The 27,506-nt window shown below is 41.7% G+C and overlaps 6 protein-coding genes and 1 long non-coding RNA gene across 14 annotated transcripts in view; 3 read left to right on the top strand and 4 right to left on the bottom strand.

Moving 5' to 3' along the window:
- The first annotated feature begins 117 nt into the window (after window positions 1-117).
- Window positions 118-637, top strand: LOC105561779. Its single transcript, XM_012012082.1, has 2 exons — window positions 118-392; window positions 477-637. Exons 1-2 carry the CDS (start codon window positions 133-135, stop codon window positions 634-636), a joined length of 420 nt encoding a protein of 139 aa, XP_011867472.1. The 5' UTR covers window positions 118-132; the 3' UTR covers window position 637.
- LOC105561780 lies at window positions 316-801 on the bottom strand. 2 transcript variants are annotated; one of them, XR_001008925.1, is made up of 3 exons: window positions 719-801; window positions 466-622; window positions 316-398 (listed from the first exon to the last, which is right to left on the bottom strand). It is a non-coding gene; the product is annotated as an uncharacterized LOC105561780 (long non-coding RNA). The 2 variants fall into 2 exon arrangements; XR_001008926.1 differs by having other exon boundaries at window positions 321-398; window positions 513-622.
- On the top strand, window positions 683-13,012 carry LOC105561783 (spermatogenesis-associated protein 6). Of its 2 annotated transcripts, XM_012012085.1 has the most exons (9): window positions 683-1,150; window positions 1,211-1,570; window positions 1,674-1,793; window positions 1,875-1,975; window positions 2,045-2,416; window positions 2,482-2,547; window positions 2,627-2,839; window positions 11,862-12,221; window positions 12,579-13,012. In XM_012012085.1, the coding sequence occupies exons 1-7, from the start codon at window positions 1,103-1,105 to the stop codon at window positions 2,760-2,762; spliced, it is 1,203 nt and encodes a 400-aa protein (XP_011867475.1). In that variant the 5' UTR covers window positions 683-1,102; the 3' UTR covers window positions 2,763-2,839; window positions 11,862-12,221; window positions 12,579-13,012. The 2 variants fall into 2 exon arrangements, with proteins under 2 accessions (XP_011867475.1, XP_011867474.1); XM_012012084.1 differs by having other exon boundaries at window positions 11,862-13,012.
- On the bottom strand, window positions 2,802-5,665 carry LOC105561782 (nitric oxide-associated protein 1). The gene is made up of 5 exons (XM_012012083.1): window positions 4,256-5,665; window positions 3,896-4,192; window positions 3,499-3,817; window positions 3,215-3,432; window positions 2,802-3,131 (listed from the first exon to the last, which is right to left on the bottom strand). The coding sequence occupies exons 1-5, from the start codon at window positions 5,475-5,477 to the stop codon at window positions 2,959-2,961; spliced, it is 2,229 nt and encodes a 742-aa protein (XP_011867473.1). The 5' UTR covers window positions 5,478-5,665; the 3' UTR covers window positions 2,802-2,958.
- LOC105561784 lies at window positions 5,820-21,909 on the bottom strand. 6 transcript variants are annotated; one of them, XM_012012088.1, is made up of 7 exons: window positions 21,135-21,909; window positions 20,206-20,303; window positions 9,415-9,842; window positions 8,914-9,256; window positions 8,401-8,792; window positions 7,889-8,336; window positions 5,820-7,510 (listed from the first exon to the last, which is right to left on the bottom strand). In XM_012012088.1, exons 3-7 carry the CDS (start codon window positions 9,670-9,672, stop codon window positions 7,392-7,394), a joined length of 1,560 nt encoding a protein of 519 aa, XP_011867478.1. In that variant the 5' UTR covers window positions 9,673-9,842; window positions 20,206-20,303; window positions 21,135-21,909; the 3' UTR covers window positions 5,820-7,391. The 6 variants fall into 6 exon arrangements, with proteins under 6 accessions (XP_011867478.1, XP_011867477.1, XP_011867480.1 ...); XM_012012087.1 differs by lacking the exon at window positions 20,206-20,303; XM_012012090.1 differs by lacking the exon at window positions 20,206-20,303 and having other exon boundaries at window positions 7,956-8,336.
- LOC105561785 (potassium channel subfamily K member 16) overlaps window positions 16,133-27,506 on the bottom strand; it is a 19,017-nt gene continuing 7,643 nt past the window's right edge. The window contains exons 3-8 of the mRNA XM_012012093.1: window positions 24,979-25,135; window positions 24,776-24,860; window positions 24,528-24,706; window positions 24,273-24,457; window positions 23,593-23,743; window positions 16,133-16,189 (exon numbers count right to left, since the gene is read on the bottom strand). Coding sequence (XP_011867483.1) covers window positions 23,637-23,743; window positions 24,273-24,457; window positions 24,528-24,706; window positions 24,776-24,860; window positions 24,979-25,135 — 713 coding nt within the window. The 3' untranslated portion in view covers window positions 16,133-16,189; window positions 23,593-23,636. The remainder of the gene's footprint in view (window positions 16,190-23,592; window positions 23,744-24,272; window positions 24,458-24,527; window positions 24,707-24,775; window positions 24,861-24,978; window positions 25,136-27,506) is intronic.
- The window catches only part of LOC105561786, a 17,462-nt gene continuing 17,103 nt past the window's right edge, over window positions 27,148-27,506 (top strand). The window contains exon 1 of the mRNA XM_012012095.1: window positions 27,148-27,341. The gene's annotated coding sequence lies outside the window, so the exon portion shown is untranslated. The remainder of the gene's footprint in view (window positions 27,342-27,506) is intronic.

The following is a 27,506-nucleotide window of genomic DNA, read 5'->3' as shown; positions in this document are numbered from 1 at the left end:
TTATTCAACAGCGTGAAATTGGTTCCGTGGACAGTCAACTTTTCTGCTGCGCATTTGCGAAATAATAATTAGATCCACTCCAACTCGTGTGCCATTTTTGCAACAACATCGACTTTAGAGTTGAATAAATTTATGGCGACCAATTTGCTGATAAATCCTGTAAAACTACGCTTTTATACAGAAAGATATGAAAAGGAAGAGAAATTGATAAATGTGCGAGACACGTTTGTGCCTACTACTCGTACAAAACCATTAACTGTCAAGTTCTATGCGAAACACGACGTTTTCTCCCCGTCGGACGTTAGAGAAGACGATGTCAACCTGATTAAACGCCAGATGGAAATGATACCCAAAGACGTTTATTCGTTTAGGCCGCCGGCGGTGAACATGGAGTAAGTCTATAAACCAAGAGCGAACAACGAGGTATTTCTTAATAAAAAGTAATAATTAATTTTAATAACGGACCGTTTCTACAGATACGGCTGGTTCACCGTACCGCTGGTACCTCTTACCAAGGATCCACGACTACGCTTCTCCAGGAAGCAATCGGATTTTATCGCGAGTGAGCTCGTACATCGAAAACTGCAGAGAGGTCTGCCGGAAAAGAGATTTGCTGGCGTGCCTTTTAGAACATAAATGTTTGAGAGTTTATTTAAATGAAACAAATTATGGAATAAAATGTCTCGTTTATATGCAATCGATTGTTGTATATACAAACTTGATAGTTTTTGTTCAAAATGCGTCGTTAAGGATAGAAAAGCAAGATCCCTTAGCGATAATCCTTTACGCAATCGTCAATTTCCAAGTTACACATGAGCCTGACAAAACTCGATACATTGATTCGAGCGATGTTGTGTCACTGTTCCCTGGCAACAACTCTTTCGCAAGATGGCATGGGTCTTGAAAGTTAAATATACGTGTACACGCTTCTGCCGAATCAAGTCCAACAAGTAAGATCTAGACGCGATATTCAACTTGAACGTCCGTCATGAAGCTATCGAAGCGACAATGATGTCAATGATGTCAGTGATACACGTCGTTCCGGCAACGATGCTGTCAATATCATACGATTAATCAGACTGTCGTCAGACAGTTGGGCGGGATGGCAGGCAGAGCTTTCCGCGTTAAAGTACAGTTAGATGTACACGCGGTACGTATCGCGATGTAGTTGCAGTCTCGCCGCACGGTTTATTGGCGGCATTGGTTTTAGGTAACGTGTCCCGGCGTCTGGTTGTGCCCGAATGGCAAAGTGGCTCTGCGAATCAACACTCTCGATTCCTGTGCGGAGACCCACAGGATTAGTCCGATTTTCCCGCTTTTGTTCCACGACAAGTTTACCTTTGGTAAAATCTTTGCCCGGCGGATCTCCCTGACGGAGCTGCAAAGTGCCTTGGAGCAGGAATTCTTATACGCGGAATTGATACAATGGGCAACGCCGGCTAGCCGAGGCATTACTCTGGCAACGTTCGAAACAAATTTGACAGATTTGTTGTATCCCGCGCCATGCTTCAAAGGTTTACTAGCCGGTGTCGATATAGACCTTTTGATGGAACCGACTAAATGCTTTCCCGTATGTCTCTTTTGTTGTCCTTAAAAGATTCCTTGTTTAATCTGGAATAGAAACTACTTTTCACTAATTGTAAGACAAAACTGTCGTTTTTGTGTTGCCTCAGGGTATCATAGCGCCTAAAATTGAAGTCTCCACCAAAACGATTGTCGAGGAAATCTTGGGTTCCTATGATACAAGTAGGGACAAATGTTACGTCATCAATCCAAAAATGATTAACTCTAAGGTAAAAGCAGACTGGAATCGACTGAAATGTGTATCGTTAACATCGGTTCTTTATATATATATATAAAAAGGTAAATTTCAGCAAACGGCATGTGGACAGAGGAAAAGGCCGATTAAAGGTATTATAAGACAGCGGAGAGTATGCCATACTAAAAGTAAACCGAGATCTCAAAGCTGTCGACCGTAAGTATCATTGTCGTGAAAAGTTAAATTAATGTTGATATATACGTACGTTATGCACGATATAAATAGGTGCCGTGAGAGGTCGAGCGAATCTCATAACGAATATCCTTCGTATGCCACGAGTCATCAGACAGGATCGCAAATTGATCAATGTTATCACTCGATAGAAAGAAATTCTGTATGCAATTGTCGACGAAATTTCCCAAAGTTAGCCGAACCTACCGTGATCGTACGTGACAATACCCACATTACAGACAACTGTCCAGTTTGTTTCAAGTATAATTGTTACTTTCCCAAATCTCACGACGATTCTGATATAATCGAGAAACATGCTGACATTAAGCAAAGATATTGCAGAAATATGTCTGGCATTAGAGAATGTGGTTGTATTTATAGAGAATGCGGCGCATTCGACACGCGAGAAGAAGCGACAATGCCATTGTGAGTTGATTAAAAACAGCCCAATTTCTTGGACATTTTTTACATTACGATCGCTGTCTTTACAGATTGCAATGTAAAATTGAAAATGTTGAAAAAGCTAAAGAGAAATGGCACGCTACTAGAACGGACGAGTAAGTGCTAATGGTAGTTGAGTAAAAGATTATCTTCATCTATGATATACAATGTGTAAATTTGAAAATATTATTTCAGTATTGTGGGGTACGAGCCGAGGTACGAATGTACTCGAGATTACTCTCCAGGCCGCGGATTTTATAAGGATTTGGAGAAATTTTACAAACGAATGTATAAACAAGCGAAAATGCGGGCGCAGGAAGCCGACGTCTGACGTCTGATGTGGAAAATACTATTGTCGTCATTCAGATCGTTCTGTCGAACGAAAAGTATATCTCAAGTAATCGAGACGTAAGTTATTTACAAATATTAATAGAGCTTGTTCGATTGTTATCGCAGATGTGCGATGCAAGAAATGGATTTGGATGTATTATGTACAATATATGCATGTATACACACATATGTAAAGATTATTTTTTGTACGCTTGGCGTCCGTGCTTGTATGTCGGTGCATCTGAGATTCGAGCACCACGTAGAGCGACAGAGTTTTTCAAAAGTGCTGGCGTTCTTAGATGTAAGCCGCGCCCTTGTGGGGTCCAAGCCCTCAGTAAGACACGTTCGACAGCAGCGATCGCGATCCATCCTGTAACAATGATAAAACTTTAGCTATGTATAGTCGGACGTACGAATGGACATAAATAATTATTTGTTGTAAAGAAACATTACCCGAGCTTGATAAAACAACGTCAACGGCCGATTCATTCTTTCCGACACCAATAACTTCCATCTCTTTAGATCCCAAAGTCGGCCAATGTTTCAATCGGTCCGGACGGTTTTCAGGTACGACAAACGCTTCCGTTTTGAGTAACTCGTTGTATACACTGTCCGCATCCTCGGTACGAGTTAAAGTTACCGGCAATTCGCTACTCGAAAATATTGTACACCTAAATGATATACAAACAGTTTTAATTGGTTATATCACTATTATTACGTGTATCGCAAGTTTGTACCTAATAAAACTCTCGCCCTCTACATAATCCAATCTGCCTATTCCGCCGAGAAATATCGTTTGATTTGTACGTAAAATAAAAGTCCTAGGCGAGATAATTTTCGTTGGTAAAACCGACAAAAGTTCTTGCATCGTCAGCAAATCCAACACCTGATCAGGCTGAATGGTGCCGGGAGTATCGTAACACCAGCGACTGTATTTATACTCTTCTTTATTCTCATCAAGACCAAATTGTGGCGTGTCCCTCTTGTATCTTTCTTCCACAAAGGGATCGTTTGCTTTAGTCGCCGAGTTTGACTGAAATGTTCTGCCAATGTGACCTAAAAATTTAGCCTTTTCAACTCGGACACACATCATTGTATATACATGTATAGCAGTGGATAGGAAAGAAAACGTACTTTGCAACGTGGCGTGTTCCAAGTTACCCGTTACTTTGAATCGAGTGATTCGGAGTTTCTCTTCGGCATGCCTGTGCTGCTGTTCCCGTTGTAATCGCATCGTCCTCTGGTAAAGGCGCCACTTTTGTGGATTTAAAATAGGGAATTTCAACAAGTTTAATGTCGTGCCTGGCCAAGGAGAAGTGGTTGCACGTTGTACAAGATCCACAGCCTGTACCTTGCAGTAGTCTGACTGCAGAAGAGCGTTGAACAGAGAGGATTTACCGACATTTGTGCAACCGATGACATAAACGTCTCCTAAATAACAGAAAAAAAATGTAAAATATACCGTATATCTTTGGCACAATTTCCAAGTCTTACCTTTATACTTCCAAACGTTGTGCAATTTATTTATCAGCTGTTCCATGCCATAGCCAGTTTTTGCAGATACGAGTGCTACATGTCTAATGTTTTCCTTCTTGATCCCTGTACTCTCTACAGCCTTTGACAGGCAGTCTTTAATGTGAGTAAAGAAATGTTTGGAATCTTGGGGCAGCAAGTCAATTTTATTGCCCACGACAAAGACCGGCGTCAAAGGATTCAGCACGCTATTGATCTCTGGCCATATGCTACACGGGAAATCCATGAGGTCGACCATCAGAATGACGGCGCACTTCTTCTTCTTGATGACTTTTAAAAGCTCGGGGTATTCGTCCGCAGACACCTTCACCTCCAACGCGGTGTTGTAATGCTGCATAAAGTGGCATCTTTGGCACACCATAACTCGCAATTCTCGCTCGCTCTTGTTGCGAAAGAGCTCCGAGGGTAGGTAACCCGGTAGAGCTTGATCCTTAGAATGCAGCAAGGCGCCACAACCGCCGCACGGGACCGAACTAATAGCGCAGCTTGGATCCGGAGTTCCGTAATTGTTGAGCCAAGTCGAGTCACTGTCCTGATCGATGTACAAACTGTCGTCGTACTGCTCGACGTCTACCATCCAATTGGACGGAACGTTCGACGCAAGATTCCTCTTGTCTGCTTCCTCCAGGTAATCGAGCAAAGTCACTCCTCCACTCTTTTCCGCCAAATACCTCTCATATAGAGCTTTATACTTGTCGTTCAACGATAGTGTATCCTCGTGAAATCCACTTTCGCTCGAGTCAGTGTCCACATTACTGTATGAATCTGTACTCGCGTACGGCATGTGTACAGGCTTCGCGACGTGTTGCTCAAAAGTACGCTCCTGCTCCAAGTGCTTGCCGTCGCTCCCGTCATCCCTCGTGTCCAGGAGTACGCTGTAGACGGGTACATTTGTCAGCCTGTCGATCCGTGCTTTCTTGTCAAAGCGCTCGGCCTTCTTTTTCGACAAGAACCGCCTCAAGTAAGTTATCTTCACTTTGTCATAATCCAAATAGTCGCAGTAGATGATTTTCTCTCGCAATGCCTCGACTCTGGGATCGTAATCCTTGTTCGTGTTGCATCTCGTCCAACAGTCGAACGCCTGAATCAGCCTGCACCTATCGCGACAGATTCTCCAATGGCGATTATCCACGCGAGAGGTAATCGCGAAGGTAATCAATTTAATATTATTTACAGACAACATCGTAGATGTAACACGTGCTCCACGCGTCACCGCTCACCGGCTATTTCATAGGTTAGAATTTCTAACGGCCAGATAACCTTACTTTTCTCAACCTCGACATTTGAATTGCAATTTTCTATGTAAAATCCTTGTCTACGCTTGGATCATAATAGTTGCAAAATACCCGAGCGAGCAACTCGGTAGAATTATTATATACATTTTAATTGCTCAACAATTAACTTACCGTCAATCGTTCTTCCTTCAATTTCTGTCTATCCTTTTCTTTCACTGTACGTGTACATTTACTAACGGCAAAGAAAAATTAAGTTGCGTGTTTAACACAGATGTGTTGTAACACAGGTGTATAAAACTTTGCTCGTATATTTCATATATGGTAGGGTAATTGTACACGTTAGAATTAGTCAATATATTTTTTGAATATATATATATATACAAACTATTCGGAATACAGTTGGACTTATCGGACATAAAATTCGAATACTCGACCTACGCTGCGCGCAAGTAATTTGACAACAATAACGTACGGCTTGATCAATAATGAGAAATGTACAGTCGACATTCGGCCGAGGAGAAAAGTTTCCATTCGGTGTCTTTTGTCGATTATAACATTTCTCTTTTTCTTGTGTGTCTTTTCAAGTGTTTTTACCTGCTATATTTGTCTTTTATTCCTCGCTTTCATACAGTTGCTGTGCATGGCACATTGAACTATGGAATATATTGTTTCTGAAAAAATTTGTTTGACATAAAAATGTGTGATTGTCAAAATAACACAAATATGTCTAAAGAATTAGAATGTCTCTTATGCGTCCTTTAGATATTGTCTGGGGTATCATTTAGGCAATGTCTTTGTGATGAGAAAAGAAAAAAAAGTTTCCTAATATCGGATTCCGTCTAGAGTATTTATAGTACTCCTTTGCCTTTCTACGTTATCGCATTATACAGATATGCAGTCTTCTTTTTCCTTTCCTTCCTGTTCTTTCAATTCATGTAAATCGTGATTAGGCTCTTGTTTTTGTCAGTATTTATCGACGTAATCAGATATGACCTGTTTTTAATTCTTGATATCGACTAGTTTTGACAAAAACATTGAAGGATGTCGATAATCATCGGATTAACAATTCTCAGTTGTTAATATCATATATTTATTTATTCTTGGTAGAAATAATTGTCATGTCCATTTAATTTTCGATTTGTCGTTGCTCTCTTCAGAGGTGTGGAAATTGCAAGGCTTTCGCCCATCCACAGCAATAAGCGCTTGAGCATCTGTGAAATATGCGACACACGTCACATAAAGACATTATCTAGAGCGGGTAGATTCTTTCTGGTGGGTGTCGAGGTAACGCCGCAACTGACCCCCTCGTCCTCGAACGTAACCATTTTCTCGCGACTTCTGGTAGCGGTATTGCAGCCACCACCACTGCCACCGTCCAGCAATCTCGTCTGGCTGGTGGCGGCGATCACTCCGGTGGCGACCGACGTCGTGATCGCCGAGGAAGGTCTAAGGACCGACGCGGGAGGTGGCGGTGGCACCGCCATGTCTGTCACGGCGGCCGCGAGATTGAACTCGCTGACGCTGCGCGGCACAAAGTATTCAAAGTGCAACGAACTCTCCTGCTGTCGATGTTGATGATGATGATGATGCTGATGCTGCTGCTGCTGCTGCTGCTGCTGCTGCTGCTGCTGCTGCTGCTGCAGCTGCTGCTGCGTCGGCGACAAACAGCTCCTTCTTAGTGGCTGACCCCGTTGGAACGGTTGCTGTTGAACGCCTGAAGAGTTGCTCGTCGTCCTACCGGTGGCATCCAACGGCAACGTCTTTTTGCGCGGCAGCGAATGATGGCCTGGCGACAACTTTATGGCAGTGCTCGAGGGGTGGGCCAGGAGCTTGCCGTCACCGGGGCTCCTGGCCTGATGCTGTCAGGAACCGGCCGGCACCATCGACATGGCGATCGCCTCCTCCTCTTGTTCGGACAATCGCGAGTCGCTGGTGCCGCCTCCATCATCAAGGTCGGCCTTGAGACCGCAAGTGGCGCCTGCTGCAAAGAAAAAGAGAGGGACCACGCGTGACTCGTGACTGCCACTCGTCTCGGTGGTCGTACAACCGCGCTGTTCTTTTCGATTCCGGAGATTGTTTCTTCGGTCGCGATTGGCATTGGCGAAAACTTCAACTATACGTAAAACAATTCGCGCGGGGGATAAAAGCGTTCCGTAACGTAGCGAGTGATGATGCATATATCGGTTATCGAGCTAATTATAATCGTTTGGACTGTGTATATATGTGCAGGTTTTGGAACGCGACGTGACGGTCGACGGGAAATAATCAACGGTTCACGATGTTCTCTCTCTCTCTCTCTCTATCTCTCGTAGAAGACTTTCATCGTTGATTCCCCACCGAATGCCTTCATCAGGGATACCTGTACCACCGATAGGTCCGACCACCACGCCCGACGACATGCCGCAGGTTCTACCGAAGACCCTGACCACGCGTACCACCTCCTCCTGGACGAGGTTGAAGCACATGGCGATCAGGCCCATCCCGGCGAGGATGTAGAGCGAACAGGCGCACAGGCTGAGCTCCTCCAGGGTAGACGAGGGTGCGTTACGCCCCACCGGCATCAGGTCTCCAAAACCGATGGTGCCAAGGCTGGTGAAGCAGAAGTACCCGCCTTCCAACAAGCTCCAGCCCTCCAGACGGTTGAACATGACCGCACCTCCGCATATATACACCAGCATTATCGCCAGGCACAAGCTGATCGGTATCCTCACGGGATTGGCCTCTAGCATGTACGCCGGTGACGAGGTCGACGATAAGGACAGCGAGCACGGGTGAAAGTGTCGTTTGCCGTTGCCCGTTGACACATCCTGACACATGGCCGAGTATGTCTCTTAGAATTGGACAACATTTCCTAGAGAGCTGAACAATTACCTGGAGCGCGGCTGTCGAACTAGTGGTAGCGTGCAAAAGACCTTCGCTGCCGCAGTCGAGGAGGATCGCGCTGCCGGTGCCGCGGATACCCAGATCGTCGCAGGAGCTTTCCCTGCTTGTGGAGTAGTAGTTGCCGGCTCCCTTGCTCTCCACGTGATTGTCGTAGCGATACGTCTTGGCCATTATGCCTGGCGGTGGTGGCGGTGGCGGTTGTTGCTTTCGCGCGCAGTTACGCGGCTGCCGACACATGCGTCCGTAGAGACGGCGAAAGCTTCGAGCGAGCACGTCGCCCACTGTGCTCAGGTAGACTAACATCAGCGGGATCCCTGCTAAGGCGTAGACTATGGTAATCAGCCGGCCCCAGACTGTGCGTGGCGCTACGCTACCGTATCCTGAAATCGAAAGGCTCGTTATCTAATATTAGTACTCGGCGCTGAGTGTGCGAGATAACGCGTGTGCCGAGATGACCTTTCTCCGTCTTTCCAACCCGCCACCGTTTCAATTTGGACGAACCTATAGTCGTGATCAACGTTAGAGAATACAGCAGACTACTACTGAAAGTCCATCGCCGACTGTGTAGCCGCCTGTCCGCGTGATGCTCTCGGGACCGCGGAGGCACCTGCTCGTACGAGGTGCGCCTGAGGCCGCGGGCCAGATTCTCCTGGAACTCGAGGACTTCTCGAGCCGCCAGACGAGTCCAATTCTCCTTGTAGAGAACGTTCAGGTCCTCGGTGATGCTCCACAGCTTTTCGACCGTGCGTGCTCTCAATTCCGTGGCAGCGGAGTCGCTCTCCAGATTCGGCGGCACGTAGGAAGCCCCGTCGGATTTCGAGGATGTAACCTCGGCCAGCGAATCCTGAACGACACAGAGGTACAGATGATTAACAATTCTTAATTATCATCTTTCTCAATTAATAATAGTCAAATCTCTAGAGTGAAACAAGTCACCTAGGCGGAGTCAAGTTGGAATTGCTGATTGTCAGCGAAATGTCAGCTAATTCCGAAATCGCTCACCGATTTCAGGCCTCCCTCGAGGGCCATAAAGGCGAACGCGCCGAGCAGGGTGTAGCCGAGAACGAGCACACACACGCCAAGGCTCGCCAGCAGCCCCGGAGTCTTGGTGGAGGTAGAGGTGCTGCAGCTGCAACAGCAGCAGAGCAGCTCCGCGCCTCGCACAGATCCGCCAGCGATGCCGCTATTATTGTTGTTGTTACCACTTCTACCGGGACAACATCTCGGCGCCCTTTGATAATAGTCGCCAGCGTTCTGCATCGTTTCGCCCTCTGATTAAATCGTCGTCGCCGCCGCAGCTGCAGGTGCAGCGACCGATGACGCCGCAGCTGCAGCCGCAAGCGGTAACGTTCTAACGTCGTCCTATCGTCGCCGTACTACGGCCGTCCTCGTGCGCGTCCGCGTCGCCATCCATTCGGTGCGGGGTTGACCTGCATCACCATCACGATTAAGTTTCATCGAGATTTATCTCAACAAATACCAACTAACACTAATATCACAATAACATTGTTCGAGTAGCACATAATAATATTCGATTTAAGACAAGGGTGGAGAGGAGATGACGACAAGTGATAGCTAATATCCACTCGCTCGATCGTTGTTTCAATTGCGAACAGGGTTGCTGACCTCCAAGTGTGAGTCAATCTGAGGTATCGATAATGATTGGATAAATGCGGTGCACAGTAAGAAATGGTGCTTTTCGCTAATATTCCATATAATATTCCATTTCGTAACAAAGAAAAGGTGCATAAAATCTGCCGTCCATGCAGCTAGGGAAAGCTTACTTTATAAAATGACTTTTATTCCGCCGACATACACGAGACCCGATGGCGCGCGCGTACCCCGTTCCGTCAGTCAGCCCCGTACATCTGATAAAGCAATCGTCACCATGCAAAGTCGGAACACGTGCAGAAATAGCCAGCCACACGATCGACCCTCGGTACATACACTAACGCTCGTGCTCGCTCGTTACAGAAACGCGTACATCAGATGCATAATAGGCGCACTTGCGCGACTCGACGCGCCGTGCCGGAACGGAGAAAAGCGGAGAATGCGAATTCACTATCCTAGACCGCGATAGAAATGCCTGTAAATGACTGAGAAGCTGCGACAGAAAGAGGGTGAGTGAGAGATAAGGGTCAAGACGAAGAAGCGAGTGAATATGTGTTAGATTTTTGAGATGTGAATAGCATCAACGAGACGAGCTTTCGTCTCAAGAGGCTGTCTCGTCTTTGCATGTAAAACCAACAGCAAATACCCACGCGGGATATAAATGTTAACAAAACATTCAATAACTTTTTACGACAAAGTTTTAGATAAAATAATAGTAATAGGTTTATATTTTCAAGTACCGAGAGAGTTGACAACATATATAATAGTTGCAAGGAGAGATGGAGTGGCTAGATGGATGGATGGATAGATAGATACATAGATAGATAAAGGACAAGTGAGAGAACAATGAGAGAGAATAGAAGAGAGATATATAAATAGAACGTGTGCGAGAAGAGTAAAGAGCGACGCGTATGACACCATTAACAAACGAACGTGTGCGTACGCGTATGCGTACGCGATAGTTTCACGTGTAGCTGTGCGCGCGCGCGCGCGCGCGAGAAAGAGATCCGTCCCAGTTGAGGCATTGTACCACGACTACCAGCGATAAGGCATGAAATTAAATTCGACGGAATGTGGGTCGTCGTGCTGTACGACTCCTTTCGCTACCCTCTACGTCACGTCCTGCCCAACAACAAGAGAGAGAGATACGTTGGTATAACCATCCACCTACAGGCACACGTATACTAGATATTGTAAATGCTAGTCGCTGAAAGGACATTTTTTTCGGACCGACTTGCTTAAATCGATGCCATGGGGCTGCTGTCCAATCAATTTCGTTAATTTCTTTTTATTTCTCGCTGATGGACATCGGCGATTCTTTTCTTCTTCTCGTAAATGTAAGATAATAAGACATCTAAATTGCAACTTTTTATGTTTCTTTCTCGAACCATTTCGTCCTATTTTCGCGAGGAACGTGATTGTGATCGGAAGCGTGTTAAAAAAAATCCAACACACTGTTTCAGATATCTCGATACTGTATGATGTACTATCGGATCGAAAATAAATAGCTTTGGAAATACACGTGTATTCTATACACATGTATGTCGAAATCTAAAATTCATTTTCTCTCTTGACGAAAACCAATTTTTCAATTGCCATTTGCAGACATACAAATGTCTTAGTCTCTACTTTAAGTAAATTTTATTTTCATGACTTTTAGAAAATTAACAGTGTGTTGTAAAAAACGCAATGTTCTCTATTGCATCTTCATCGAGAAAGAAATTAACTCCGATAATAATTAAACAAGATAGAGGGAACACCTATTAAAATGGAGGTTGGAAAATACATGGCAGTCAAGATGCGCGGAACATTTTTTATAGTTTGTATATTTGTTGCAGTTGGCACCGTGCCATATACATACATGTATATGTATACATCCATTGGCACATAAGTATTCATTTAATTGAAACGTGTGCGTGAGCAAATGTCACATAATAATTGCGCATAATGCACACGATCAAGCTTGAAGACAGGTGCGAACTTTTATTCCGTGTCCATGTAAAGTAATTAAATGTGGCAGAATTAACTTGTATTTTAATTAAGAATGACGGATTAATTTAAGTAGTAATTAAAACAGATTTCCCTGTGTGGCAAGTACTAATCCAAAAATATCCTCTAAAGTAGGGCACGAAATATCTATCAAGGAAATACGATTCAGATCTTTCGATTGTCCAAACCTTGCCAGCTAAACCCTCTCGGTAATTATTATCAATAATAACATTAAAATACTAACTTTGTTCCACGTTCATTTTCTAATATATGAAAAAGGAATTATTAACTTTATTTATATACTATTTAATATCATTTCATATATTTGACGGTATGCATTTACTTGCGTGTGAAATTTGAAATGTTTATAACGCACACTTTTTTTTATTATTATACAAAGAGTTCAAATGTGTAATAAACCAACTTGAATTAACTTTGAATATTTGAATTGCGTATCAAACATTGTGTATGTTTAATTAACAATCAAGCGAATACTATATTTGTATGCTATTGTACGCGAGCTTGAAAATATTATCATCAAATAAAAAGAACCGCTAATATTTCAGATTGCATGCCATTTGTGCGTCAAAATATCGAAGCTCCTGTATATTATATATTATACATAAAGCTTCGTGACGTTGACGTATAGCCTAAATCAGCCTTGGGCGGAATGCATTAGGCTGTCTACATAGCGAGCAGCGATTCGGGTCTGTCAAAAGTCAAGGTGTGCCCGTCATGTGGAGTAGATGGGATAAATGATTTTCCAATATCAATCGGTTTCTCGCGCTTCCCACTTGTAAATAAACTATACTCACTCAACGTCTACAGAAAGCTTATCAGTCGTCAAACCTTTTGTAATCCCCGCGATTGCTAGGATTATTATTTCATTGGAACTGATATTATTTCCATTAATCTTAATAAGACCATCCCTTGACGAATTTCATTTTCTTATTTTTTATTCTAGATGTTAAATATTTCTTCATAATTTTTTGTATCTCTATAATTATTAATAATTATTTCATTTCAATTAAAATTCTATTGCGTATCATGAAATATATCATGAAAATTTTCTACTTTTTCTACTTCTATTTGAATGTCGATTGTAATTTGTCAATTTTATTAAAGGAACTTTAATATTAAACATAAACTGCCTTTCCATTTTTCTTAATAATTAATTTTCAAAGTTGGATGCAAATTCAAATTGGTTTTATTACGTTTGGGCTCATTTCATGTTTTATCACTAATTTTTAACGTTTATTTTTTTAGGACGATAGTCTGTTTTTTTCTTCGGAAATTCTAATTAAGCTTTTTAAGTTTTCTTTTTTTTTTCAATTTAGTTTGGTTATACTGTTTCATCTTACATTCATTACAAATGTGTACAAATGTGTACGCGATACAATGATATTATGTTTGATTCCATCATACGAAGATGCAAACCATGCACTTACCGTTGCATCTTTACAAACTCACAGAGATCGTTATAGTTACTGTCAGATATAAGATATTTGCACTGACAGTTTCCCGGGAGTAATATACGCATCTCAGCTCTGCAGTCACATTGTCGTGGTAATCGATTGGCACGCGAAAGGAATTCCGGGCGTTTAATTGGAATTTGTGTGAAGCGTAGTACAATATATCTCATCATCTGCTATAGCCGTACTTAGGGAAACGGTAGCATAATACATGGGGAGCTTGCCTGCATCGTTCTCTAACGACTCTAATATCCGATTCGAAGCCCGATTAACTACAATAGTAAATATGAAGGATACAACTACTATTATTACTTTTATCATGTAATCAGTCATGATTACAATAAAAAATTATATTAAATGTACTACCTTTGCTTTTAAAATATTTTTTCTTTCTTGGGTTTTAAATTAGAAATTTACGTTTGCATTGAACTTTATATGAAATAAATCGAAATCAATTTGAATTTTATCCAATTACGACTTAATAAATTAATGACTTTATCAATTAATCAATTAGTATCATCGAGGAAAACTCATATCGAATATTAAACAGTTTTATTATCAAAATGAAAAAATGAAAATTAATGCTCAAATAGAAGCAGAAGAAATTAATAACACACAAATAAAAAAAAAGAAGAAGATACGATATACTTTTTTCACACTTGGATAATTTTTTACTTGACATCTCACGTTTGCTAATTTACGATTGGTTTCTAAAAATGATGAGAGGCAACATTGACGGTAGTTTTTGGGATAATTCTGGTGAGAAAAGATGACTATCTTACGCATCGAGCGGATGTCCATCGGCGCGACGAGGAGGAAGGAATTCCATCCCATAAGTAGCGGACCACGCTTAATTGGAATTTATGCTCGTAGTGGTACATAAGCTACCCTATAGACAGGTTGTACAGCATGGTAGTTGATAGGAAACGCGGTAGCACCGCGTAACGAGTTAGCACAAGTAAGCGAGAGATGACGAGAGACGGGAAGAGGGAGAGAGAGAGAGAGAATGTCGAGAGGGTGCCTTCTCATGGTCCTGGCGGCTCGCAATCGATAGCCGAGCGGCAGTTGGAGGCGTAGAGGTCGGTGTGAGGGTCGAGGAGGAGAGGTACAGAGAAAGAACGAGAGCGAGAGAGATGAACTCAACTGAATCTCTCTCTGATCGCTTCCAGAGACTATCTAGTTAAATAGGTGCATGTCCGTAGCTACAGATACGCATAAGACCTATTTAAACCGACCTCAGGTCTGCCAGGTTCAACTGTGACTTTTCACTACCTTTGATTAACTTTCAAAAATAAAGAAGCCTTTTCTCAGCTTTTCGATGACTACCAAACTTAATATAATTTTAATAAGTGACATCACATACCTACAATTAAAGTTTCCAGGTGAAATATTAACACAAATAAATAGTTAAAAATATTAATTGAAAGTGTACGGAGAATACAGAAGGATGCTTAATCATCGAACGGCAAGTTAAAACGGTCGAATAAAAAACGACAACAATGTCTCAAGTAATGCGGTTAATGATGTAATTAAAGTGAATCGTTACAGCAGAACCAATAGAGAAGGACGACGAGCATGAGTGCCTAATCAGGTGTTTATCGATTAGTGTTCTGCAATCATTATCTAAGTATAGCGAATTTTTTATACACATTTTATGTAGATCCTAAGATGCTTTTATTGTTTTCTGTAGAGAAAAAAATTCCAATATGCATCAATGTACAGAATAGAAAATGTATACTTAAGAATTTTCCACACTCAAAGTTTTTGTAATATAATAGATTGGACAAATTTTGATTCACTTTTCTTGGGAGGAGTTAATTTTTGGAAGGTGCCATGGTTTATTACGATTATTTAAAGAATATGAGACAGCACGATAAAATTGAGAAATTGTGAAAAATAGAACGAGACCGTGTTTAAACCCCGCATTTATCGAGGATAGTTAAAGTCGTAATCTCGTTGATTCTCCGCCTCTTTCGGGATTTTTCTTGTCATCGAGAATCTGATTTATCTTGCCGATCCAGCTTTGCGATTCGTAGTGGATAATAAAAACTGTTGGCTTAAATAAAAAATTAGAGGAAATGATAATTTCAATTGAAATTTTTCCCGGAATTGCTTTCTTAGACAGGATTATACACAGATAGATGCAATTACTTATTTCGTCGTAAAAAATTTTAATTCATTAAAAAGAATTGTTATAAATAGATGATTCTTAAGGAATTTAGATAAATTTGCTCACAAATTTACAATAAAAGTCCATAATAATAAAACAGTTAAGAATTTATTCTATAAACTTGTATAAATAACACGGTGCAATATAATAATGTGTTACATTACACATTATATATATAAAATAGGATTGAAGTGTTGTTAAAAAGAATATGTCCTCCTTTCTGACTGAAATGACTTTGAAATATGAGAAATAAGGAAGGAAAATGAAAGATATAGTATATTGAAATTGTTGAACTATGTTTTTGGACGAATTAACCATAAATTTCTTTACTCTAGCTTTCGTCGTCTCGTTACATCTTTTACTCGTTATCTCGATCTTTCTTTTTGTTCTGATGTGATGCAGCAAAAATCGAGCTTCTGGCCTGTGCTCGAGTAAATTCGTTTTTTTTCCTCGGAGAGTTTTTCTCTTGCTTGGTGAAGGATAAGGTACGGCTTGTGGTTTCTCGGCTGTCCGCTACGTTTCCCGTATTCCTCATCTTGTAATAAAAAATTCTTACCCGTTAATCTGTCTCATATAAACATGTAAAACAATCACCGGATGATAGCTCCGATAAGAGAGATTGCAAAATAGTAAGAATAATTAAAGAGACAACAAATTGATAAATTTTGTTTAGTTATCGTGAGAGGAATTTTCCATGGTAATTTAAAGTTTTCTAGAACTCTTAATCTTAATATGGGATACATATGGTAGTTGCGGTATCAAGAGAGAGAGAGAGAGAGAGAGAGTTTTAATTTGAATCAACTGTACATCACTAGCATCGCTACAATAGCACTAATAATGGTAGTGTATAACAAGTATCTTCATCTTGTTAAATTGTAAAATTGGAATATAGTGCGAGAAAATGTATGCCCTGCGATGCATCCGTGAATGAGCTTTTTTCCCCAAAGGTTTCCGTTGAGAGGGACAACAAAACGTACCATTCCTCGTCGAAAATGGAACGCGACTTCCGGAAAAATCATATACGCGATGTGGCGAGCATGTCAGGGAGGTCGCGCGATCCCACGCGTTTTTGTAATTAATTCGCGTGGGACGTGGTTTTCAATCGAAAAGTTTATTTAACCGACTCGCGGACTCTGCACTACGGAATTAACGGGATCATCGCTCGTGACGTTTGTCAGAAAGAGAGAGAAAAAGAGAGAGAGAGAGAGAGAGAGCTCCACGTTTGACGATGTTAATTAAAACGCATACCGGTCACGCGCGATAGCTGGTTTGCGCGATGTATCATATTCCATCGGATGGAGCTGTTGTTTGTAGCCTCAACGTCCCTTTAACTAACGGGATACCCGTTGAGAGAAAGGAGATGGAATTTGCAATACGTGGACAAACGTACGATCGAACGGACAGTCTGCAATCGATTGATTTTCAAGCGGTCGCGCGAAATGACTTTCGCTTTTCCATGAAACTCGATATCTAGAAATCGATTTTATCTTAATTTTATCGCTCTGCCCTTTGCCAAGCGAAATTTGTATCGCCTTTTATTTGTTAGTACACGTATCGCCTCTATCATTTAAGAATCAAGAAGATACATTTCAATTAGAACCTATTGGTCATCGAGTGAAATTTTTATCTGTATATGTCCACATTCTGCCCACTTGGTCTTTCGCTCATATCTTACATTATTCGTGTCTCATTTGCGAACAAAGGTAAAATATTTACGAAGTCACTGAATATAAAAAGGATAATTTTATCCGCATTGTGCTCTGAGAGAGAGAGAGAGAGATAAATCTTTCCCCTTTAATGTTTTCGAATGTGCTGAGACTTCTTGACGACATACAATAGACATATCATTCCATTTTATGCTTACGCTGCTGTTGTTTATCAAACATATTTTGTGTGTGCGTGTCTCTTTTACCTATATTCTTATACTTTATAGTATTAAGTAAATAGTGGCAATTCACCGTTTTTGGCAAGTTTTTTCTTAGTCAATCACGAAATCAATGTACCTGTTTTATTTTTCATTCATTTTGGTGTGTGTTGTTACACGTATATACATACGGAGAAAATAATCCTGTAGTAAAATAAGTAAATTCCCAGTCCATATTCGTAATCCTTTTTTTCAAGTTTTCGTAATACGAAGTCTGGTTGCCGCGAGTGAATGAGAGGATTAATGAGTTATTATTTTTCCTGCACTCGTGGGTTAATATCACATCCCACATAGAATAGACAACGCAACAGACATTTCTTCTCGACAGATATATTTCAAGGTGCTATATTGTGCTATTATCTCGGAATGTTGTCAGATTCGCGTACTTTGTCGAGTCAAATGTATCTGAGGAAATGATACCGTGCCCAGACATTACAAACATTGGAGAAGATTAAAACAATTTATTTTCGTTAAATATTTCACAATTCGATGAATTTATTTAGATTTCGTTTGCATTATCCTTGTTCGTTATTTCGCTATATGTAGCGATCTCTATTGTGTCTGATCGCAAGAAATATACAAAAAACTTGGGTAATTCTTTAAATTAACAGCGAAATAAACAGCGAGAAACAATGTCGTAAAACTAAAAAATAAGGAAAGGTTATCCTCTAATCCTTGTTCCAAATATATGAGGAATAAAAGCGGATATCCATTCTGATAGTCACCCTATTCTAATATGTACAACAGTAGAACTCTCCAAATCGGAGGATTTGGAAAATACTGACTGTCCTGTCGATGCTATTCAATTGCAAAAACCCTTGCAACAGCGAGAATTAGAATGGAAAAGGACAATGACAGTATGTTGCCAGACACGACAATTTGCTTTTATTTCTTGCAATTTGCCGGATTTGTTTGTTGCAGAAAACCTACAAAAAGCTCGATTCGAAAAATTGAACAGCTGCAAGTTATCGAGGAATTCATACAAGACAGAATATACATACATGTACATACTACAATATATAGTACAAAGAAATATGTCGAGGAATAGCTTTTTCTTTCTTTCTACGATTATCTGGTATTGGAATTAATAGGTATTAATTAATGCAATTTATTAGGAGAGTTGGTATTATTTATATACTTTCGAGCAATTTAATAACAATGAATTTTTCTCGCTCTAAAGTTGAAAATAACAAGTTGCAAAATAAAAGTATTCTTTTCTTTAATTCACGCATTGTCAACGCGTCTTCCCCCCCCCCCCCCCTAAAAAAAGAAGAAGGAAAACCACAAAATAATGCCTAAAAATGTTATATCACACGAATGGAACCAATCGCTTCGAAAGACTCGTTATGCAGTTTCTCGATATAAAGTTTTGTCGAAGAAAAATGAGGTAGAAAGAACAAGAAGGAGAAGTAGCTGAGGGAGGAAATAAAAGGGTCTTCTTACAAAAGAATACCCAAGGGGGATTCTGTATGGCAAAGTGACAACTATACGCGCTTCGACATTATGAATTATCTAGCCTGCAGCAACACCTGCGCTTTTACTCAAATTTCAGCAACGCGACGAGTCGACGCGACGGTCGGCGCGTAGCATTGCGCGCGATAGAAATATTTCCTGCAAACTACATTTTTTAAGCACTATTGCGTTGCTTTTGCGAAGCGAAAGAAACATATATAAAGGTAGAATAATTAAAACTGTATAAAAATGTATGAGGAGAGACGTAAAAGGAAATTTAAAAAGAGATTATATCAAAGTGACAAATTTGTATATCGAGCGCGTTCGTTTTATTCTATCTAAGGCGAATCTTGACAGAGGACCAAATTTACTTGTGGCATATATCACTTTGGATTATCCACTTGTCGATCCGCGAGAAAACGAGGGCATAATTTGTAGGACGCTCAAGGGAAAACTCTGTCTGGAACAAAAACAAATTTGCTCGTAAACTCGAAAACTTTCGACGAAACGCGATTTTTCGCTTACATTCGCGCTTATTCGTTTGATATATCTATCGTTTGCTAAGCGAGATGTTAAAAATTTAATGAGCTTCGTGTAAAGCTCGTAATCCTCGAGATGGACGTTAAATGTTGCCCGAGGAGAGCCCGCTTTGCTTTCGAGTGAGAGCTGCTAGTCGAGCCGGAAAGACAAACGCTTTTAAATTCGATTTTGCTCGTAATTGAATCTCGGCTTTACCTTCGAGGGACGTAATATTTCTTGCGATATATGTAATAAGGAGGAGTGTAAGCGAATGCAAATTTTGCCGAGTGCCACATCAATCTCGCTCGGACAATTTTCGCATGAGCTTCAGCTCGAGATAAGTATAATCTGTCAGCATAATCAGATTCCTTTTTTAATCCTCGAAAGTGCCGCGTACACCACGTTCATTACCGAGGTGCTCTTATCAGGAAGCAAGAATTAACCTTGTTAATTAATCACTATCACAGGTATAAATCAATTTATGTAGAAAAAGTTTATTCTCGTACTCTCTGTACTCTATATCTCTTTTCTTGGTAAATAATCCGTATCGCCAATTTGCGCGAGCGCTCGAGCGGAGCGAAACCCTAAAAATACTAACAAATGTATCGTTCCAATGAAAGGTGTTGGAAAAGCTTGATTGTCACCCCGTAACTTACCACACAGCTTGCTAGCGATCGCTCTTTATTCTTGCTTTTCGCGTTTCCGACGACGGTCCTCAAATTCCCACGGTGATTTCGCGGGACATATCGCACCACTAAAGTGGAAGAAACTTGTTCGTTATCCCACCGTTCTCTCTCGCGCGCAGTTTCGTAAAATCGCACCTAGAAGCGCCGATTATTCCAAACGATCCGCGTTTGTCTTTTCAATGAGAAACCAATCGCATCGGTCCGTTGTTATAATATTTTTGCATCATCGTACATAATATATTATTTACGGTTATAGTGTCACCCTGTACGCTGCACTGCGTAGATGTTTCCAACTATAAGTGGTCTATATCAACACTAATAATAACGTCACATTATGGTCAACGTGCTCTACGATACTCGTATCATTCACGAACTGACTAAAATCGACTTGTATCGCTTATGTTTGATGTAGGTATGTCCCGATGGATAAGTCGACTCAACCGAAGAGAGCGACTCGCTGCTCGATTGGGCTCGCTTGCTCCCCCGAAAGGGATCAAGATCGAAAACATGCTTCTCTTGGGATCGCGAAAGAGAGCGTCTTCTCAAAAAATATGGCATAACCGATTATTTCACACTGATTATACCTAATGGTTCGCATCCGTTTTCGGTCTGCTGCGGTGACGGGCATCATTGGAAGAATTCTTAAATCGAAGCACATTGACCGCCCCGAATCACGTCCGCTCTTTACCCCGAGGGGCTGTCTCGGAGAAGCGCCCCTTATGAAAAATGAACGCTCGATCGTTGGACACGCAAGATGATTAATTTTAACCGATCAGGAATCGGGATATAAAAATTGAATAAAATGAATCGCGAGTAGGGGACAAGTTAATAAAAATTGGAAAATTGAAAAAAGCTGAATTTTATCGTTACAATGGTATAAAAAAAATCTATTTACTCACTCGATTCCACATTCAAGTTCCATCTCGTCTTATCTTGGAAGAATCAGCGTCATATCAGCGACAGCTAATCTAATACTCTCGATATAAGAATTGAATGCGTCATGAAAGATGATGGGACAATGACGTGTAGGAGGCCGCAAGCAAGTTCTTGGCTACGTACAAATCCTTCACCATGGTTTCGATCGAGAATGATTTGTCGAATGCACTTTCTCGTCGTATTAAATATCCGTTCCAGCGCAAACGTACGCGGGCTCTATCGAGCTTCACCCTATCGGGTGCTATGGACGACGACGACGACGACGGCGGCGACGACGACGACGACGACGACGACGAGTGTCCTCGTTCGCGGCCGACGTTTCCGCGAATCCTTCCTCCAGCTTAGAAATCACTCCTCGCGGCAGATACACTGGGATAAGTTCCAAGAAACATTTCCGTAAAACTTTTCACGTTTCAAACAATTGTCATATTTCAACATCGAGTTTAGCTCGGAACTGGTGGGTATCGAGCCGACACCGACACCGAACTGTCGCTGGTGAACGATAAAGCGCGGATTCGACGAGCTCGGCGACGACGAGAGATCGACGAGATCTTCCTGTTCGGATCGAGGTCGCGGTCGAGCTTCGATCGAAAAGACCAAGTCGTAGTCGGGGGGAAAGTGCGAGCGAAATGCGAAGAGGCCGAGCCGAGCGACGACAGCGAGCGAGTCGTTGGCGAGGAGCGTACGCCGGCTTTTACGTGCGGACGCACCCCCGTAGTGGCGGCAGGGCGCAGGATCGCTCTCCGATGTCTCCGGGGGTGGCTGGTGGCTGGTGGCTGGTGGCTGTGGCGCATGTGCGGCAAGTGTACAACAGGAACGGAGAGCCCCAAACGCGTAGTCGCAGCCCCGTTCCGTCGACCTGCTCAGACCTCCTCAGATCTCTCCCTCTCTCTCTCTGCCCTTTTCCCTCTTTCCTTCTTTACTACCGGATCCCTTTTTCACCTCTTTCCCCACATCTTTATAAATGTTTTCTTCGCTTCTATTTCGTATCGATGCACTTTTTATCTTCCTTCCTGGATTACGTACGATGAGAAACCACGTTGGTTTCGCCAAAGATCAAAGAAACTTGGTTAGAAAGTTTTCCCGTTACGGCTGTCTTCGTATTCGCATTTCTTGTTCGCCAATTTTTTTGTTGACGCGACTCCAGATGACGATGCACGCGCGAAACGATCACTGATATGCCAGACCTCTCGCTCCTCCTCGCTATATATCATGTACGATATAGCAAAATTTTCGTCACAAGTTATCAACTAGTTACCTTTGATTTTCTCCGATATGATCTCATTGTTTAAAATGTTGACAAGAGTCGCCAACTCGAACGAATGCGAGGCGCAAAGAAATCGATGGTTGGTAAACGGGCCAATCGTTTTTAGTACAAATCCGTTTATATCTGACTTGTGCATTTTGCATCGTACTTTGCTCTTACGATCGTAATAAATAATCCGGTCGAAATGTTTTCCACTTTTGTCCTATCGATGACGAGGACATCGGTCGACGAGCGATCGATCGGGACGATAAAACGGGAACGTTGAAATTGATCTATTATATATGTCCCATCGATAAGAGATACTTGAGATTTTATTTACAATTACGAGTACCAGCCACTTTTACATCGTAATCGCGTTTCATCCCATATATGTTCCTTCGATATTTTGCGATACTCGATCATCCTACGATCTTTTCCTTTGTTCTACACTGCATGATGTTTGTTTAGCTTTTGCACCTTCTTAGCTGTCCGACTCGTACGTCCCCGCCGGTCCTCGATTCTTCATTCTCGATTCCTTTTCTTCTGCGTAATTCGACGCGAAAACGACAGCTTCGATATCGTCCATCAAGCACATACACATCTTCACACACATTTTATACATATATTCGATATATGGTACCTCACGCGGTGACGTCCGATCTCTACTCTCGCGCCGAAATGATGCGATAAAGGGATGAAGGAAAAATTCCCCAACGTGCAATTTTAGAAAGGATACAATTTTTGGCGAAAAGAAACATTTCATAAAATTCGTTTGTTCGTTTAACAAGAGCAAAACGATCACAAAACGTTAATTCCTTTTTCATAAACCTTTTGCCTGGCCTCTCGAAGGAGAGCGAGCGCATGACTCGCGTTCCTCTCGCGACTCGGAACAGTCGTGCAGAATTTATCGTTTACGATCTTTGTGTCACATTGTTCTCGCTCTCCGTTCGCTCACGCCTCTACGCCTCGCGAGAGTATTTGAGAAGGAGAGTTGAAAGAGAGAACATGAATTGCTTTCTGCTCGCACGGATCGCATTCAGTGGCAAGCAGTCTTTTTCACGCAACGATATGTACTATTTAGCATAAGAGTACAGTTTTGACAAAATTAAAGCAATTACTAAAATCGCAAAGTCAGATTATTGAATGAGCGAGGAGAGAAATATTTGCCAACTCACCGGTTATCTCGGTGATCGGCGGGATCACGATGGAAACTCGTTGGTCATCTTTCATATCTGAAGATGTACTTGACGATGCGCATTAGGCTACGTATTTTCGCCATCACTTCCTCTTGCATGAGATTAAAACACATAGCGATCAGCGCCATTCCTGAAAATACCAATCAATTACCAGCGAGTGATTCGACGTCTCTCTGTAAAGTCTGTATCGAATATTAGATTGGAGTGTGATTTTAAGCATCACGGATATTATTGCGCCAATTGTTGCACGAATTGAGAGCGCCGCTCGTACGGAAGTGGTCGAAAGCACTTGAATATTTTCCGCGAAAAATCTGCCCGGCAATCGGGTATTGATTGAAACGAACTTAATGCGCTCGCAGCACGGAAAGCTGTATAGCAACGGGTGCAATCGTGTTGCAGGATTTAAAGCGGTTGATCCCTTTTGAAACGATTGTCTTCGCGCCACAGCGTTGAGCGTCGAAAATTCTGTGCGGCAATCGGATTTCTTAAAAAAAGAACAAAACTAGCCTTCTCCATTGTTTACCTCTATTTGCTGACGATTAAAATACACGATTAAATATCGAATAATATTACCACTTTTAATGACAATCGTCTTTGTAAGGGAAAATTTGATTCGAGACGAAAGCTCTCTAACTTTTCCATTGATATTGAAAACTTACCGAGCATCAGGTACATGGAACAGATGATGAAAGACAAATCGAGGCCCTGCCCGGAGTAGATCTTGTCGCCAGGGACGATGTCGCCGAAACCTATAGTCGACAAAGAGACGAAGCAGAAGTAAGAACCGTCCAGCATGTTCCAATCCTCCCACATTGAAAACAAAACTGCGCCTCCCCAAATATACCTATCGGGAAGAAGAAGTAAAGCATAACTTTGCAAAGTAAGCAAATATATATCTCTCGCCAAATACTCACCCCACCATAATAGCGAGACAGAGAGTTAACGGCACCGTCACGTGCTGAGGATCGTTGCTCTCCTCGCTTTCGTCGTCGTCGTCGTTGCCATCGCCTTGGTTAACGTCGTCGTCTCTAGCCAAAGTTTCTTCTACATCCAAACTCGACGTGTCTACCTCCCCACCATACGAGCTTACAATCTGTAAAGAAATTTCTTTGTTAGAGCGCGATCAGATTTTAATTTCGGTTGCAACGATCGTGTCGCTTACCTGCCACCTGTCTCTTTTCGCAGCCGGATCGTTCGGTACCTCCGACGTTCTCGCACTTGCCGCGCCGTACCGTCTGCTTCGACATCTTAAAAATCGATCGTGATTAATTCCACGATGACGCTTTCAAATCTCATGTTAAGCTATCGAGAAAATGCTGAATGGGAACGCGGACACTTTTGCGAGGAAAAGAACACAGGTCTTACTTGCACAAGCAACAGCGGGCGTAGATCCATTTGAAGCTTCTGGCCAGAATGTCGCCGATATTGCTCAGATAGAGAAGGAAAAGCGGCATCCCTATTATCGCGTAAACTATAGTCGCGACTTTGCCCCATTTCGTTCTGGGACAAATGTTGCCGTAACCTGCGCAGTAAACGAGAACGCGGCAAGTGAGTTTATCGACGAGCTTCATTGCTACGTTGCTTCGTTACTTTGTCTCCTTTCTGTTTCTTCCTTCACCCATACGTCAACTAATTCCTCCTTTATTTCTTTATTGCCCGCGGTAATACGAATTTATCAATTCACTTTTACGATTCAAAGTCTCTCGTACCTCGCGCGATAGATTATTTCTTTACCAAGTAGCTTATCCTCGGCTAACTATGTTACTTGTTTCAACAGACATATTCGTGAGAGTTTGACCGCGTGTGCTATATGGGATACTCAAAGTTTCAGGTTTACCTCGCGGGAGACGTAAACAATCCCGAGGAATCTACTCGGACATTTTCATGTTTCATAAGGTGGCGAAATGTGTCCCATAAGACTGAACAAGTAAAAAGTCTTAAAGAGAGGAAAGAAAGCACCGCACCATTTACAAGTTCTGTGCGAGCGTTGAAGAAATATGCGCCGTTTCCTACGACCAAGTGATTTTCCGCATTATAGACAGAGATTCTTCGATGAAGGAGGCTTCATGGTAATCTACCAATGACTATTATCGCGATTTAGCGAATATAACAATTACTTCTCTTGATATTTCCGCCTTTTTACTTTTTACCTTTCAACCATTCATCATTCTCAAGAGGAGCAAAAAGTATGCAGCAACGAGTGCCAAAAAGTGTCGTCGAATTGAAGCGCCTTGTAATCAAGCGAAAAAGGCTTTTTCATATTTGTTCATGTATTTACACAAATATGCGAGAAATAGAGAAATACAATATGCATTCAGCGTGATTCTTCATGGAACCACACGTCGAACTTGAACCTCGCGTGCAAAATGCTCGGCTCCACGAACATTAGTCGAGAATCGGATGTACTAGGCATATCTACATTTGTATCACCTCTGAGGAAAATTTGATTCAAAGTTTAGCATAATACACGTCTAACGCCGCTGTTGAAATCTGACGTCGCTCTTTTCGAAGAGGACGGGGGCACATCGATCTCGTTAATTGTGTCGAAAATCGACACTCACCCCGACGATTTACGATACGGCCGCGACCGAGATAGAGTGGACGTCCGATCGCGCGGGCTTTAGCGTCTTTTAGCGACGATAAAACGACGACGTGGCCGATTGTAAATGACAGCGATAAAACCTGCAGTAAATGGACGTTTAAAGCCGCGTCTACGCGGTGCGGACTCTGCGACACCCATATCGACATTTTACAGTGCGCACATTCCACTCGTTTTGCGCCGAGACTTACGCGCGAAAAACAGAAACGCCTCTCTCTCTCTCTCTCTTTCTCTCAAATATATTTTTAGTACAAAATTTAGGATCCTGTAAACACGGATATCTTACGTGTACTCTTATCGGTTAAATTACTTTGCCGCGTTGAAAAGTGACCACTAAATTCAAGTGGGAGATAAAAATCAAGTTGTATAGTCGTGATCCTAGAATATCTCTAATTCGACAGCACGAGTTGACAACGAAAACCAAGTGTCGTTGAACGATGCGCGATTCACAACGAGCCGATCAGCCGCGTCCAGACGTCCAAAACTGCGCAACGGGCAGCGATGGGTCTCGCGCTACACTCATTTTTCAGCGTAACTTTTTAATGCGCGTGTCGACGGACGAATGAACGAAGCACCGACTTTGTTAATCCAATCGAGAGATATCGTGGCTCGGTACACATTTTTTTCATTCCTTTTTATTCTCAAAACTCTATTGTTACAAAACAAACGGAAAAAAAAGAAAGTAATCTACATTATAAATATTCAATGTAAATAAATATAGTTTGCTCTAACTTGATGACGAAATTGTTAGAAAATAATATTTAAGTTAAACAGAATATAACTTACAATATATTTCATCGTGACACGTACGTGAGTTGTTATCATTAAAATAATGTTGTTTAGTTTTATAAAATAGGTTACACGATCAAACGTAATTATCTATTTACTGATGAAAGAATACAGATAGTTTCTTTTTTATCGTAACTAAAATATTACAATGTGTTGTAGAAATTACTGCGCTCTATTACGTGTACTTAACATTAGAAGGATTAAATCCTCGACGGTCTCCCCTGAAGCGACCACAAATGAAGATGTTACTTTTATAGTGTCGCAAATTCCATTCTACTTCACGTTGGTGAACGTGAACAACGAAGCTTTGAAGTTGAAGAAGCAAAAGAATGCAAGAGAGGTAAAGACACGCTTAAATATTCCATACTCTAATTTTGCTAACTTGTCTTATCCGAAAATTAACGTCAATGATATGTAGAAGAATATGTGTACCACATGAAGAGTAAATATATGTTTCTACGGGCTTTAAATATTCTGAATAAATCGGAAATGTTTGTTGCTGCAT

This window comes from Vollenhovia emeryi, unplaced genomic scaffold (assembly GCF_000949405.1).
Source record: "Vollenhovia emeryi isolate VEMERY1.0 unplaced genomic scaffold, V.emery_V1.0 DF939200.1, whole genome shotgun sequence".
NCBI lineage: Eukaryota > Metazoa > Arthropoda > Insecta > Hymenoptera > Formicidae > Vollenhovia > Vollenhovia emeryi.
This window is presented reverse-complemented; position numbering and strand designations above follow the sequence as displayed.

Bases quoted from the DNA above. Each gene is read 5' to 3' on its own strand.
- LOC105561779 (XM_012012082.1), top strand. From the start codon at position 133: ATGGCGACCAATTTGCTGATAAATCCTGTAAAACTACGCTTTTATACA. The intron at 393-476 runs GTAAGTCTATAA...CCGTTTCTACAG, and splicing joins CCGCCGGCGGTGAACATGGA to ATACGGCTGGTTCACCGTAC.
- LOC105561783 (XM_012012085.1), top strand. From the start codon at position 1,103: ATGGCAGGCAGAGCTTTCCGCGTTAAAGTACAGTTAGATGTACACGCG. The intron at 1,151-1,210 runs GTACGTATCGCG...CATTGGTTTTAG, and splicing joins TACAGTTAGATGTACACGCG to GTAACGTGTCCCGGCGTCTG. The intron at 2,417-2,481 runs GTGAGTTGATTA...CTGTCTTTACAG, and splicing joins GAAGAAGCGACAATGCCATT to ATTGCAATGTAAAATTGAAA.
- LOC105561782 (XM_012012083.1), bottom strand. From the start codon at position 5,477: ATGTTGTCTGTAAATAATATTAAATTGATTACCTTCGCGATTACCTCT. The intron at 3,818-3,895 runs GTACGTTTTCTT...CTAAATTTTTAG, and splicing joins GGAACACGCCACGTTGCAAA to GTCACATTGGCAGAACATTT. The intron at 3,433-3,498 runs GTACAAACTTGC...TATATCATTTAG, and splicing joins GAGGGCGAGAGTTTTATTAG to GTGTACAATATTTTCGAGTA.
- LOC105561784 (XM_012012088.1), bottom strand. From the start codon at position 9,672: ATGCAGAACGCTGGCGACTATTATCAAAGGGCGCCGAGATGTTGTCCC. The intron at 8,793-8,913 runs GTTCGTCCAAAT...TTTCGATTTCAG, and splicing joins AACGTTGATCACGACTATAG to GATACGGTAGCGTAGCGCCA. The intron at 7,511-7,888 runs GTATCCCTGATG...TTTTCTTTGCAG, and splicing joins CGGACCTATCGGTGGTACAG to CAGGCGCCACTTGCGGTCTC.